At 34.3% G+C, this 14,771-nt stretch overlaps 2 protein-coding genes across 2 annotated transcripts; both read right to left on the minus strand.

Annotated features, from left to right (window-relative positions):
* Positions 1 to 6,148: 6,148 nt before the first annotated feature.
* On the minus strand, positions 6,149 to 9,766 carry LOC108453319 (uncharacterized). Its single transcript, XM_017751348.2, has 7 exons — positions 9,215 to 9,766; positions 8,618 to 8,758; positions 8,152 to 8,517; positions 7,432 to 7,674; positions 7,182 to 7,274; positions 6,801 to 7,001; positions 6,149 to 6,709 (listed from the first exon to the last, which is right to left on the minus strand). The coding sequence occupies exons 1-7, from the start codon at positions 9,539 to 9,541 to the stop codon at positions 6,497 to 6,499; spliced, it is 1,584 nt and encodes a 527-aa protein (XP_017606837.1). The 5' UTR covers positions 9,542 to 9,766; the 3' UTR covers positions 6,149 to 6,496.
* Positions 9,767 to 12,349: 2,583 nt separating this feature from the next.
* LOC108453320 (probable galacturonosyltransferase-like 9) lies at positions 12,350 to 14,667 on the minus strand. The gene has a single exon (XM_017751349.2). The coding sequence runs from the start codon at positions 13,492 to 13,494 to the stop codon at positions 12,397 to 12,399; it is 1,098 nt and encodes a 365-aa protein (XP_017606838.1). The 5' UTR covers positions 13,495 to 14,667; the 3' UTR covers positions 12,350 to 12,396.
* Positions 14,668 to 14,771: the final 104 nt, after the last annotated feature.

Below are 14,771 nucleotides of genomic sequence, written 5' to 3' on the forward strand. Positions count from 1 at the left end.
GATGTAACTAGGCATCCGAGCTCGTTGAGTTGAGTCCGAGTTCACTTATGGATGTGAACGCCCGAGCTCGTTGAGTTGAGTCCGAGTTCACTTATGGACGGGTTACATGATTGCTTGATTTCATATATGGCACTTATGTGCAAGTTATCCATGTATCCGAATTATATTCCGATGTGTTCAACGGGTAAAGCTCTACTCAAATGGAGGAATATTTGAGATGTAAAGAGACGTATTGGTAAGTGATGTGAAATGGATATTTTGAACAGGTATGTATTTAACCCTCGGGCTGAGTATTGATACAACCACGATAATGGTAATAAGATGATGAAAAATGATTAGAAATGTGACATGTGTTTTAGTGATGCATGCTAATGTTGATTGGTATGACTGTTTGTTAAGTTACTTATTATTTGCATATGAACTTACTAAGCATTTATGCTTACTCCCTCCTTCTTACTCATTGTAGTTTTGGCCAAGCCAGCTCAGAGTCGGGATAGGTCAAGGCTCACCACACTATCCTAAGACTTTTGGTAAAGGCTTGTAAATTTAAGTATGACATGTATAGCAATATATCTATTTTGTGTAAATGATCTTATGGTATGGTAATGGAATGGTTGAGGAAATGTTTGATAATGATAAATTATGAAAATAGTTAGTTTAGATTATGTTTGATGATAAGGAAAATTAATAAGATACTTAGTGTATAAAAACTCATCAAAAGGGATGAAATTTGCCATAAACAGGATACTGCAGCAACACTGACGCGAGTTTGAAAATTTACTAAAAATCATAGAAATTGAATTTGGTGATGAACTACATATCAAATTTAAGCTTATTATGTATAGTTTCACATGAAACAAATGAAACAAGAAAAGGAATTATATGTTAGAAGATATTAGAATTTTAGTGAAACAGGGTCATAGCAGTTTCTGAATCCCCTGTTCCAACTTTAGAAATTCACCATAAATTGTAAAGATGTAATTAGGTAGTTTATTTTATATTCTCAGAATCCTTATTGAGTCTAGTTTCAGGATAAATAAACCTCATATTCATATGAATTTTTTACAGAGAGAAATGTGGTTTGCAGTAAACAGAGGTCAGACCAGTCAAGTCCTGAAACAGGGGTAACTTTAACTAATAAACTGTACTAAATGGCCCAACCAAAAATTCTAGAAAAAAAATTAGTAGATAGATATATGAGTCTAGATTCAGGGAAAATTTACGGATCTTGATTTCGAGTTTTGTAACTCGAGCTATGATTTTTCTTGTGACTGTGATGCAAGTAGCTTAAAAGCTGCGAATGTAGAAATAAATAATCCAAAGTTCTAAATATGTTAAATTAAGCTTAGTAACACCTCATACTCGACTCCGACGACGGTCTCGGGCGTGGGGGCGTTACACATTTAACCAACTCACTATCTTAATCATATCATACCACCTATTTACCCTTAATACATCCCATTTCAAATTAATGTCAAACATTATTTTTCATTTCATAATTTGAATTCTCAATCAAATTCATATTAACTCGTATGAAATTCATTCCCATTTCATATCAATTCATCTTTATATCAAATATATATATCAATTGTCAATTTAATATCAATTACTATTTCATTTCATAATACAAATTACAAAACACATTCTATCTCAATTTTCAAATTCATGGATTTAGTGAACATAATCAATCAATGTTCCTAACTCATTTCACAATTTCATAATCCATTTCATGTCATTTTCCATATCAAATATTTTGTTTTTACCATTTATTTCCCTATTAACACAATTCGGACTCAGACGATTCATGGATCCAACCAACACACCAGTTTGGCACACAGTGCCTCATCAGATAAATCCAAAGCAAATAGTTGCACCCAGTGCTATCAATAAGTTTGACACCCAGTGTCTCATCAGTATAACTGAAGCAAATTGGCATCTAGTGCCTCATAGACTCGTAGTCGAAGTAACCCTAAACTTTTCCTATATTATGGCATGCCAACTATATCCAACTCTACCCCAACGGTTAATTGATTATCAATCAACATCTCAACTCACATATATTTTCATCATTAAATCATTCATCCATACTTATGACATCATCAATCATATCTATATGCATTCAATTACACACATATATATAAATATACATTTTTCATATATATTCAAGTTAGTCCTTATCACTATCAACCAGTCTAAATCAAATCAAGTCAGCTCATTTCATTAAATCATCACCTCATCACATAAAATATCCTATTTTAGTCCAATTTAAGGTCAATTCCATAATTATTTCAATTTGCAATTCATCGTATTCAATTTAATTCTTTATCTCACCTTTTGTTATTGAATCGTAAACAATTAAACATCATTATAATTATAATTCTAAATGCATAACAATTTAACACAAACATCATATATGAACTTACCTGGTTAAGATAACAATCAAACAACTTTCTAAGGACTAATCATCACTTTGTCATTTCCTCGATTTTCTTCAATTTGGTCCAATTTCTGATTTATTCAATAAATCAATTCAATTGATCAATTCTAAATATCTTATCTTATCCTATTATAAGTATATATAAGTTTAATTTTATTATTTTAATGCTTCTAAACTTTTTCATTTTATTCAATTTAGTCTCTAAAATCGAACTTATTATATCTTCCAAATTTGAACTCCAAATTTGAACCCACTCCAATTCTGTCCATATACAGCTTCCTATTATCACAATTTATAAAAATTTCATATCAATTTCAATATATTCACAATTTAGTCCTTAACTCAAAACTAACCAAATTTACTTAATAAATTAATCCTATTTCATTTCTATGCTCCAAAATCTACCATAAACATTTTTTTAAAAAACTTCAAATAACATTAATGGTAATTTTTTAAATCTTTGACAGTTTTGAAAATGGAGGTATGAATTAACTGAACTTAATTGCAACAATCTCAAAAATATAAAATTTACTAAAATGAACTTTAAATTAGCTTACATGCACGACTTGTAAGCTTCAAGAAATTAGGATATGGCTTCTTCTATTCTTTCTTTCTTCGAATGGTGAAAACAAAGGGTGGGGAAGATGACAAAAATGTTTCAGTGTTTAACATAGATTATAATAACTTTTATTTAATTAATTAAACACATATTTTAGCTTAAATTAATACCAACCGTCCCACTTTCTTAAAAAGTGCTTAATTATCACTTAAATCGCTTAATTAAACTTAATTAATCCCTTGATCAAATAAAATTTCATAAAAATTAAATATTTATGATTTTTACAATTTAGTCCTTTTTTCCTCAATTACTAACCATTCATTAAAATTTTGGACCAAACTTCAATTCACCTATATAAAGGCTCCTTAAATATTTAATAAAAATATTTACAGGCTTGATTTATAGAAATGAGGCCCCAAAACCTTATTTTTCAAAACTACTTGACTTTAGGTACGCACCACTTGTACCTTGACTAACTAATCAATTAATAAAATTTATTAAATCATGATTCACTATTATACTATATTTAACTTATAAATATTAATTAAATATATCCATGAACTCTCTCATCAAAATTGTGGTCCCGAAACTATTGAAAAACAAATTATTACAAAATCTATACTACATGCTTTGGACAGCCAAAGAGGGATGTTGTCCATTCGGATTATTCTTTGAATTTGTATATTTATGAATATTGGAGTGCATCTATGACACTAGTCTAGAAGCATCATTAGTTATCATTTGTGGTCATTAGTTTACTTAGTTTATCCTATAAATAGGCTTCATTGTAAAATTTTATAGACCTTTTGACGAAATTATAATATTGTTAGAATTATTCTCTTTGTTCTTTAGAATATATATTCAAACTTATCAAGACTTTATCTTGTGGATTTAAACTATCTTGATCTTATCCCCCTTCTCATCTCTATTCAGAGTGTGGCGATCAATTATATTGATTGTTCCTAACTCTTTATAGTTAAAAGGGTCTCGATCTCATGCTTTTATAACTTTTCGATTCCTTTGCAACTTTATAAAAAATGGGTCATGATCTTCTAAATCGTTGCTTCTTTTCTAAGTTCGTTATGTGTCGAAGGTCCTACCTTTAGTTATTTAATTACTTTAATTTTTGTTTTTACTTATTTTCATATATGTTAGAAACGTTTGAGCACACAAGTGATCTTGTAATCATCCAATAATTATGAGCTCACATCAATTTTTAATATCATCTTTTGGCAATAGTTTCGTTCACCTCGATGTTTCATTTACTAATTTCTTTCCTATGGGTTTAGTTAGATGATTGGCCAAATTTACCTTTGACTTCACATAATCAATTGATATTGCGCCATCTTTTTATAGTCGCTTGATCATATCATGCCTTAGACAAATATGTCTATTATTTTCATTGAAAGTTTTACTCTTTATAATGACTATTATCGATTGACAATCACAATGCATGGAAATAAAAGTTGTTGGCTTTGTGCCCAATGGAATATTTTCTAAGAAGGTTTTCAACCACTGAGTCTCATTACTAGCCAACTCCAGAGCAATAAACTTTGACTCCATGGTAGTGTTTCCTATAACAGTTTGTTTGACTCTAAGCTTGGGCATTGAATGTTTAAGCTCGAGTACGACCTGTATTTTAAACGGGTCTTTTTTTTTTGTTTTTTTACTGTAGCCTATTTTTCAAGCTGAATTTTTTTATCCAAACTCTCTCAAATTTCGAGTGGGCCTTTGAACTTGAACAAATAACCCGACCCATAAATACATCTACATTTGATAAAGAGATTTTTTTTTTAAATGAACCTTTTGTTGTATTATTTTTCACTCATTATATTTTTATTCCTAATAATGAGATTTGTATTGGATTTAATTCATTTAACTCACTAGATATCAATCTAAATTTAATTACAACTTCAAAATTAACAGTTTCTTAAAAAATTGAATAATTTGTTAGAAAAATATATAAATGTGTGTATTTCATAATATACTACAGAATATTTTCAATTTTTTCCGATCCATCAACGAGGATGATGCCTTCAATAACCTTGAGCTCTCTCCCCCTTTTGAATTTTCACATTTTTGAATTTTATGTAATTTTAAAATTTTATTATTAAATTTTTCTTATATATTTTTATGATTTCATCCCGGACTATAAGAGTTGTTTTAATTTAGCAATATGTCATGTTTTATGTGTATTAAAAATAATTTAAAATTTTGATTTTTTACATTTTTTAAAATTTCCTCCTTTATCGAATTTTTTTGTACTTTTTTAAAATAAATGTATCTTTTAATATTTGGAAATTTTAGAATTTTAAAATTTCTGTTTTTTTTTGTTATTTTAAAATTTTCCATCTTCCTTATTTGCACCTTTGGGGCAAATTGAAGCAAAAATATTTAATTATTAAAGTGGTAATTAGATACAACTTTGAAGGCTAAATCAGCATTTAACTAATATGGGTTTTTGAACTTCAAAATCAAGTTTGATTCTCATCATATATGAATTTGACATAGATTGTTTTGGTTAATTAATTTGAATTGAGTTATACAGTTGAATGTCTGTAATAACTGGTTATAATGGTAAATTGTTGATATAGTTTTAACTCTAAAAAATACTAATAGGTGATCGGAAGAAAATGAGCGGAGTTTTTTCTAGAATATTTGAACTGAAATCATGGGAGGGTTTTAACTAAATAGCATCAAACTCAAATGATTGTTTAGGTGAACTAAATTTGTTGTTTCCATGTAACTAGCGACTATATTTCTAAGTTTTATAATCGGATTTTTGTGGCTGAACAATACCCTAACTTATATCTAAACGCCGAGTATCGGATTGTAGACTATATTAAATATTAGATTAAACCGACTTTGATATTTGAAAACATTTAAACAAAAATATTATGTTTAAAAGTGAGTGAAAATTTTTAAATCAGACGTGTACTCCAATATTACAAGTTCAAACTCCACCTTTTTCTAATATTGTAATATCTTATTTATTATTTTATTACATAAAATTTAAATATAATATGAACATCATAAAAGGTACATTATTTATAATTATTTCTTTTTAAAAATATTAACAGATCTAAAACTGAAGAACAAAATTGGACATATTTTTTAACTGAGCCTAACTTGGAAAATTTGACACGAGTAACTTATTCCAACCATAAATACCTCTGATATTCTTTAAATTCTTTATTTAACGACTGGCACGAGAAATGAGCAACTCAATTTCAAGAGTTCGCTCGTGTTATGACTTCAAGCTCACTTGTGGTAACTCCAAATATTGGGCAGAACACAATATGGGCCTGGGCTTCAAAGATTTTAGGGGCCCTATCACACAAATTATGTTTACTAACACTGAAAGTACTATTTACAGAAATTGAGTGGCCGCATATATATATAGTGCAGGTACAGTGAGGATTTTTCCAGAAAGGCGTCTTTGCATTTAATACAAGCATGAGTGGGATAGCGACAAACGACAAATAGATTGCTATCAGCTTTTAACATCTCGTAGGCCTATCATAAATGGGAGGTAAGGATGGGCAATTTTCATTCATATTGGCATATGGTTCTAAACTGTTATAAAATGGCAATTCCATCCAATACTCACCCAGAATCTGACAGAACGGAAGCCGGCCATCCCCATTGTTACACCAACTAGGCAGGTTCGTTTGGTTGTTCTCAAATATCTTAAGCATGTATGCATCACGGATCTGTAAATAATAACTCTTGTCAAACCTTATCAGTTCAGTTCAAGTCAAAAGAATATCGACATGGAAAGATGACCAAACTGCTGATACTTACAGTGAATTCAGTTACTTGAATCGAGTTTGAAAGGGGACCAAAGACCCCAGCCTCTTTATACATCTCAAGGATAAAGGCAACACATGTTGTTGATTTCCCATCACTGTAGACCCATTCATCTTGTTCCGGGATAGTGAGTAATTGATCAAAGGTTATCCCGCGCCTTTCAGTCTCCTCTAATATTCCATACAGATCCAAATCCTACAATTTCACCATAACAGATTATATATCTAATTTACTTACATCTTCCCATGTCATACTTCACTAGAAGTCCAAAATTATTTATTAGAGACTAAGAAAGAAAGCAGGAAAAGAGGAATCACTATTTCTCATAAAGTTTAGTTATAAATTTATAAAAGGAAGGACAATTATGCACAATACCTCAGTCCCTAACCGCTTATTCAACGCTTCATTCCACATATTTGCAGCATATGCTGGCTGCACTCTAGTCCACATAGACATGACAGAAATGACCTGCAATAAAAAATCTTGTTAGCACTTGCGAAACAAGTCATTTAGCAAGCTCAGTATCTCAATGTTTTTTGCCAGTAGAACCATCTGCAGCTCATCCTGAATACGACTATAGAAGAGCATCCTCAGGATGTGCAGAATGATCAGAGAAGATGCCTACCAAGTGAGCATCAAGAGGGGGTGGATAGTTGTCAGCTACAGTGTCTATCCAACTAAATATCATGTTGTGATAACCATATGGCTTGCCTGACATGCTCCGAGCATACTCCCATGCTGCGGTGGAGTTGAACTTTGCACGTATATCTGGATGTAAAGGAAGCAAGGCTATCTGTGGATTAGAATTGTCCTTCAGTGACAGCTCCCACCATTCATCCCATGGAATAACCACTATAATTTCTTCGCCCTGCAAAATTCATGCAAGCTAATGGCATAAGAAATCCCAACTTTGTATTTTTAATTCTGGTATCTTCATAAATCTTCCTTCCTGGGCAATAAATACCCTACAAAATCATACTAAAATTTCAGGACCTCCCACCATTCTAATCGAAAACAGTCCCTTCCAACATACCCTTAACCCAACCAAAGGAAGAAGGGGATTGATCACAGCAAAATGTTAACTTGAACAGTGTGATCAAAACCTGACAATAGTTAAAAGGTGATGATACATCATAAAACAACAAGGAGTTAAAACCAAAAGTTATTGAACCCAGGACAACATTTAAATACTTTTAAATCCAAAAACTTTCTTTGATTGAGCAGTATATGCATAAATTTTTTCTGACTGGACATCGTAAGACTAATAAAGAGAAAAGGAAGCAAAGCACAACAAATAAATATAAGTTATTAACAATCGGCAATCAATGTGTTATTTATAGCATACCTTTTCATTTTCATGCCCTGATTCAGCAACCCATAGATTACCCATGTCATCCTTCAAGCAAACCGCAGTATGACCAGCAAATGCTCCAGTCACCCATTTTTCTAATGTCTCAAATCCTCCCCACCTACCACGGATCTTTGACACAGCCAAAAAGTCACCAGAATGCACATCTTCTGGATTTAACACTGTGCGCCATGGCTTAGGACGCTTTTCAAATGAAGCACCCATGTGTGTTTTCAAAAAAGCAAGATTGGCATTCTGACCCCAGACAGTATTTGAAAACAGAGGCAATACATCAACTAAAGAAAGCAATGTGCCAAGCATTCCAGATGGCATTAGAAATACTGAGATTCCATGCTGCTTTACCTGCACAAAAAAAAAAAAAAAAAAAAAAAAAAAAAGACTGTCATTTCCATGCATTAAACAAGTTCAGTGATATTCAAAGACCAACTTAATCGAAACATACATATTCCAATTCAGCAGCTTCTTCCCAAGAATCAAATTTCAATGTATGCTCTCGAGCAGAAAAGTAGTAATCCCAAGTAATCCTATAAGGTGTTGCAAAGACATAAAGATCCATACAAGTCCAGCTGTGCGCTTCAGATGTCTGTAAAAGAAAATTTTTACAGTTCAAGCGAAAATCAGAACGCCAAAATTAACCATAGTATGTAAAATAATCACCCTCATCTCTGAACCAAGACTAAAGAGAAAAGATACCAACCAGATTTTCGATTTGGGGTTTTTAGTCTACCAAGGAAAATTAAAGGATTTCAAGTTTAAATAAACAACTTAAAGTTGCCAAAACTTATTAAAACACCAGCACCTATAGTCTACTAAACATAAACAAGTAGCCCTAAATAAACTCCATAACTCATAACTAGGAAGAAACACAAAGGAAAGTGATTCAAGTGAACACTCTAAAGCAACTAAACTAAATGTAATTAAACTCAAACAACAACAATAAACTGAGGATTAATGACACGAAAATAAGTAACTAACTTGTCAATAAAGAGGCTTCAATTACAACCAAGGTCATAATGATCAACAGGTCAAAAATACGAACCGTGAGGTGAAGCACACCACCGCCCAATCCCGAATCGTCGCGATCGCTACTGGTGAACTCGAGACGAGCCTCGTTTCCATGAAAGCAAGCTCCTTTCCAATCAATTGAGCCATTGTTCGGGGTCACGGATCCGACAAAAGCCGGCAACAAGTCAACGGCGGAATGAAGAGTGTTCAAGACCGGCCAAGATACCTGGCGCGGAAGCACCGGGAGAACATCATTGACCCTAAAGGGGACTTTGAAAGCTTGACCGAAATCAACGCCAAACCCTAACCCTAAAACACAGAAAAATAAGGATAAGAGGAAAGGATTGAAGAATCGAGGCATGGGAAAGAAAGAAGAGATGATGGGGTTGGGATTGGGATTGAGGATGGCTGAGAGATAGAGAGATGAAATTTGCCCTAAAATTTGAGAGCCATTAGAGTTGGATATTGAGGGAGAAAGGTCCGTTTTGGTGGTTGGGGGAATTATTGAGGTAGCATTTTAGCTTTGACTTTTGTTTTGGTTGACGACGATGAGGAATGAGGAGAAACGGAATCCGTTTCGTTTTTACCCACGCGTTACGCTAACGTGGCGAAAGGATATAAGAGCCTTTACAAACAATAACAAAATATCCTAAATCGATTTCCAAACGGAATTTTCATTATTTTGTTTTCTTCTCCTTTTTGCCGTTTGCAATTTCCAGCCTGAAAATACGAATTTTGAGCATTATCCTAACTTTTGATAAATTACATCAAAAGTGACATAGCAGTCACTAAGGTTATCAAAAAATGACAAAACAGTCCCTGATTAATATTTTCTATTAGTGTCTTAACAGGATCGCTAATGTGACAAGTTAACTAACTGATGTGGCTAGTTAACTTGTCACGTTGGACAAGTAGTCAAATGGACAAAGAGAAAAGAGAAGGTGATTGGTTAAGGGTAAAAAGAAGAATAAGAGAAATGGAGAAGAAGGGTTTCCATACCAAAAAAATAGAGCAACAACAGTCATGGTTCTTAAGACGGAGCTTTGTCGATTTAGTGGTGCCAAAATATACCCTGTGAAAGGTATCAAATTTGTTCGTAGAGGTTCACAGGTCTTCCTCTTTTCCAATTCGAAATGCAAGAGGTACTTCTACAACCGTCTGAAGCCCTCAAAACTTACATGGACAGCCATGTATAAGTAGAGTGAGGGATGGAGAATCAACTTGATTGGCTTTTTCTTGTCAAATACAACATCAAGCTGTACAAATGGAAGGCCTCTCCCACTTGGAACTTTCCAAGATGTAATGCAACCACCAAATAGGTAAATCTCAACTTCACTAAAACACCCAAAAACAAAAACAAATTAAATTTGTTTTAGACCCGAATCAATGAAAAAGAAAAAAAAAGAATTGACCCATAAATTGAACGAGCAAGGGAGTTGAATAAATTTGGAAAAGACCCAAAAAAGAAAATCTTGCAAAAAGTGCGTCATTTCTTCAAAACTTGAAGATTTAAACATTACCTACCATGACTAGAAGTGAGAAGAAGCTTGGGTAAATTGCCTTCCCCTTGTGTTACTATGACCCCCAAAGCAACAGCTTCCTGGTTTGAAGCTGCAACAGCCATGCTTGAGTAACTGCAGAAGAATATAAAGCAATTGGGTTAAAGCTTTGGCCTTAGATCGTTACCTTTGGGGTTTAGAGGAATCACTTGCAGAGATGCAGTACAGAATTGATTTGAAAACTGGAGGCATTTCTATTTTTTCTCTTCTTCCTCTTCTTATTCTTCTCCTCTTCTTTTTCTTCTTTTTCTCTTTTTAAACCCTAAATTGGTGTTGATAGGGCTGTTAAATTGGTAGTAACCGGCCAGCTAGAGGGTTTTTTGATACCAAGCACGTCGTTATCTGTCATGTCACTTTGCTGTGACATTTGTGACAGAAAATGGAAAAAAGGACTTTTTTTTGTCACTTTTTCAAAGTTGAGTGACTGAAATGAAACCAATGTGACTATTTTGTCAACTATCCCAAAGTTGAGTGATTGTTGGTTAAATTTACCGTTTTTATAATCAATTGCTATTAGATTGATTTTATTTATTAATAAAAAATAAATTAGGATAATTTTTTATTTATGAATATCATTATCAAAAACCATGTTTACATAAGAAGTCTTAAACGATAAGGTGTAACTAGTGAAGGTTAAGATGGGTCGAGTAATTCATACAGGTGTGGAGGCTTTTTTGAAAAGTTGGAGGTAGGTTTGAAAAATAAGTTTGACAAAAAAATAAAGCTCATTTTTAAAAGGGGACAGGTCTCAGGTAGAATTTTTTGGCTCGAGCCCAACCCCACTTGAATCATATGGTTATATTTTTTTATATTTTTAATTTGTTAGGAAATATTTATTTTTATATTTTTAGTGTTTTTATAGTTTTATATTTTTTAAGTTTATTTTTATATAAAAAAAATTATTACGGTCGAGTCAAGTTTGGAATATAAACTAAATTTAAATAAAATTTTAAGCTTATTTTATAAACCGAATTGATCAAACCAAGCAGGACTAAAATTTTGCATCAACCAATCCCACTCATAATTATTAAACCAAAAACTAGTACTACCACCGTTCCTAAGTACTTGGTTTTACTAGAGTCAATATGTTTGGCTTTCATTCCCTTCAATTTCTTCGGATATCCCAATTAACTTTGCAAATATTGTTTGGTAATTTGTATTGATTGTGTCAATATCTTCTTGCCTGAAAAAAAAAAAAAAGATCTATTGAGATTGAGGAGGCCAGACTAGCAGATGAATACGGGTTCAATCACATTGACTCGTTTCTTGAAATAACCAGACTAAAATCCATATGACTATTTCATCTTCCCCAGCGCATTAGGGTCCATGCAAACCTATTAGCCTCTACAAAGATTCTTGCACAAAGGTTAAGGTCAAGCTTATCTCCCATTTTTACTCTACCTTATTTTCCAAGAAACCATTCATTCGATGAAATCCAAGAAAGGAAATGCTTTGAATTAGAAAAGCTCTGATTTTCTTCAATTTTCCTTTTCACCCAAGAAAAGCTGCAGGAAATTGAAATTCAGAAATCCGAGAAAAATTCAAAGGGAAACTAAGGAGGTAGGGTTATTCATCTCTCACTCAGTTCGATTATGTACAACAAACAAATATAAATCACGAAAATCACCATTGTTTCTAGAAGTGAAAAAAAGAGAGATCAAAACAAATAGCTGGGGTATTCAAAGAAATTGGCAAAAGCAGAAGGAAAAGATTGGTGTTTGATTAAATTCCCTTTGTAAAGATCATAGGATTCCCAAATATGATCAAGAGGGCACGGGTTTCCACCATCCAGTCGAACCCATGGCTTCCCTTTCCCACTCCAATGCAACAAGCTGACCGGACCCGGATGCAACGACCGACATGAACCTCGTATATTGTCCCCTCCAAGCCCATGTTGGTTCCATCTATGATCAATGCCTTCTACATTCCCAGCAAATACCAGCAAATAGGGTGGCAATGAGCCCAACTCGTATATCTTTTTTTTCCTTTGTATTTCCATCCAATTCTCTATTCTTTTCCTGTAATTCCCTTCTCTCCAACGCACTAAATCCATTACCATTACTCCCGTGTTGAAATAACACGGCTTTCTGGAGCGGAAAACCCGGGATATTACCGGGTCCGACCAGAACCCGGCCGTGAAATACTTGGTGAAGTTTGCATGGCAGTATTCGGGTGCGCCGATGACTCGAGAGTTGGTCAACGTTGTGTTCCAGAGTTTGAGGATGTCATCGACGAGGACCAGGTCTGAGTCGAGATAAATGACTCGGTCTACTTGGAGATCCAACATGTCCCCGAGGTAGTTCCGAGCGTAGTTCAGTGGGTTCTCGAGGGCTTGCCGGATTGAAGAAGAGATCAAGTTGATCACTGTGTCTTCGCGGAAGATGTAGATTCTGAAGTTGAGTGAAGGGAATGTGGAGCGAACGAGTTTGCTCAAGACTCTTGGACTCGCGGGGTCGAACACGGCGGCAATGAAGTGAAAGAAGATGTTTTCAGGACACGAAGCGTGGCGGACGACGGAGTGGATGGCGGCGATCGACCCCCGCAAGTATTCAAAGTCTAAAGTCATTGCCACTTGGACTAAATTGCGGTCGCCGGAGGAAACCGGACACTCCACTCCGTTACGGTAATACGGTGCCTCCGGAAACCGGAACCCCAACCCATCTCCTCCGACTGTGGTCCGAATAGCAAGACAAAACCATACCGTGAGCAAGAAATGAAGAAGTAAAAGGGCGGCCGCATATAAAATAAAACGCATTATTCTTCAAAAAAGAAAAAAACCAAGAAAAAGAGAGACCGTTTCTTTTCAACTTTCAGTCGAAAAATAAGAAGATTATGGTCTTCGGCTTCATTGTAAGCGAAAACGCAGCTTATTGAAGGATCATTGTTATTACCCAATAGGAGTGTTTGGATTTTTTTCCTGCATAAGGGTTGGGTCTTTTGTGTTTTAAATGACAAATGAGGAAACTGGAGATGGAAGAAAAGAATGGGATGTTGCACCATCGGAGATTTCTTCAAATATCCTTTTTTATGCTTTGTTTCGGAATATGTAGATTTGGGCAAATATTTTTCTTTCTTTTTTTTTTTTTAATCAAGATTCTGTTGGTTGGGACGTTGGTTGGGACGTTGATGGCCTTTTAAAATGAGATAATTTTTTAACAAACTTTTTTTTTCCCTCTTCCATTCTGTTATCCTTCAAGTGTTCATATATCTGCATTTTGCTAAATGGGACCTCCTCCCCTGTCAACCGAAAAGCAAGGAGGTTGGGGTTAAAGCCGTTTTAGTTCAAAAAGGATACTTGGGGCCAACAGGACTCCCTGTCAGTAAAACCCAAACTGAGCCGTTCGATCTTTGCATAAACAGGTCTAGAGTGGCAGGCAGCTATTGAATGGGGTTAAGGCAAAGTACACACTAATCATTTCTCACACACCTACGCGCAAGCTTCCTCTTTCTTTGTGGAAAAACTATCTTCCCAGTAAAGACCAGGATATATTAATACTGGATGTGCCGTGCCAACAGAGCTGTGAGACCTATGATCGCATTCACATGTTCACGGACCGCATCTTTGCCCAGCTTGTTTGGTTCGCTACTAAATTAGGACTTGGTATTGATGGTTTCTCCATATTCCAAAATTGTATCCCATGAGCACGATTTTCCTACTAGCTACTGGCTTGTATTCAAATCAGTCGAGGAGTTAGTGACCACTTGTGTGAAAGACTTCTTCAGCAATAACCCCCTGGAGATCTCTATCAATAATGAGATTAACAGCACGACCGGTTTGATACTCACCTTACAGGAACATACGAAGCTACGGAGGTATATGGCAACTCAAGCCAACCGGGTACTGCCTCTGCTTATAGTAGTGAATGTTCGTATCTTTGCTGACTGTTAAGACTTGTAAATTCGGGAAACATTATATTAAAAGATTCCTCGTTGATTCAATTTTCATGTAGCGACATGGATCATTAATTTCAGGTAAAGCTAATAAAGAATGAATCTGACGAAACTTACCTTTGAGCTATAAATGAGAGAGCA

This window comes from Gossypium arboreum, chromosome 5, assembly GCF_025698485.1.
Source record: "Gossypium arboreum isolate Shixiya-1 chromosome 5, ASM2569848v2, whole genome shotgun sequence".
In the NCBI taxonomy this organism is placed as follows: Eukaryota; Viridiplantae; Streptophyta; class Magnoliopsida; order Malvales; family Malvaceae; genus Gossypium; species Gossypium arboreum.

Bases quoted from the DNA above. Each gene is read 5' to 3' on its own strand.
- LOC108453319 (XM_017751348.2), bottom strand. From the start codon at position 9,541: ATGCCTCGATTCTTCAATCCTTTCCTCTTATCCTTATTTTTCTGTGTT. The intron at 8,759-9,214 runs GTTCGTATTTTT...TTTCTTTTACAG, and splicing joins GTGGTGTGCTTCACCTCACG to ACATCTGAAGCGCACAGCTG. The intron at 7,275-7,431 runs GTAGGCATCTTC...TTTTTATTGCAG, and splicing joins CCCCTCTTGATGCTCACTTG to GTCATTTCTGTCATGTCTAT.
- LOC108453320 (XM_017751349.2), bottom strand. From the start codon at position 13,494: ATGCGTTTTATTTTATATGCGGCCGCCCTTTTACTTCTTCATTTCTTG.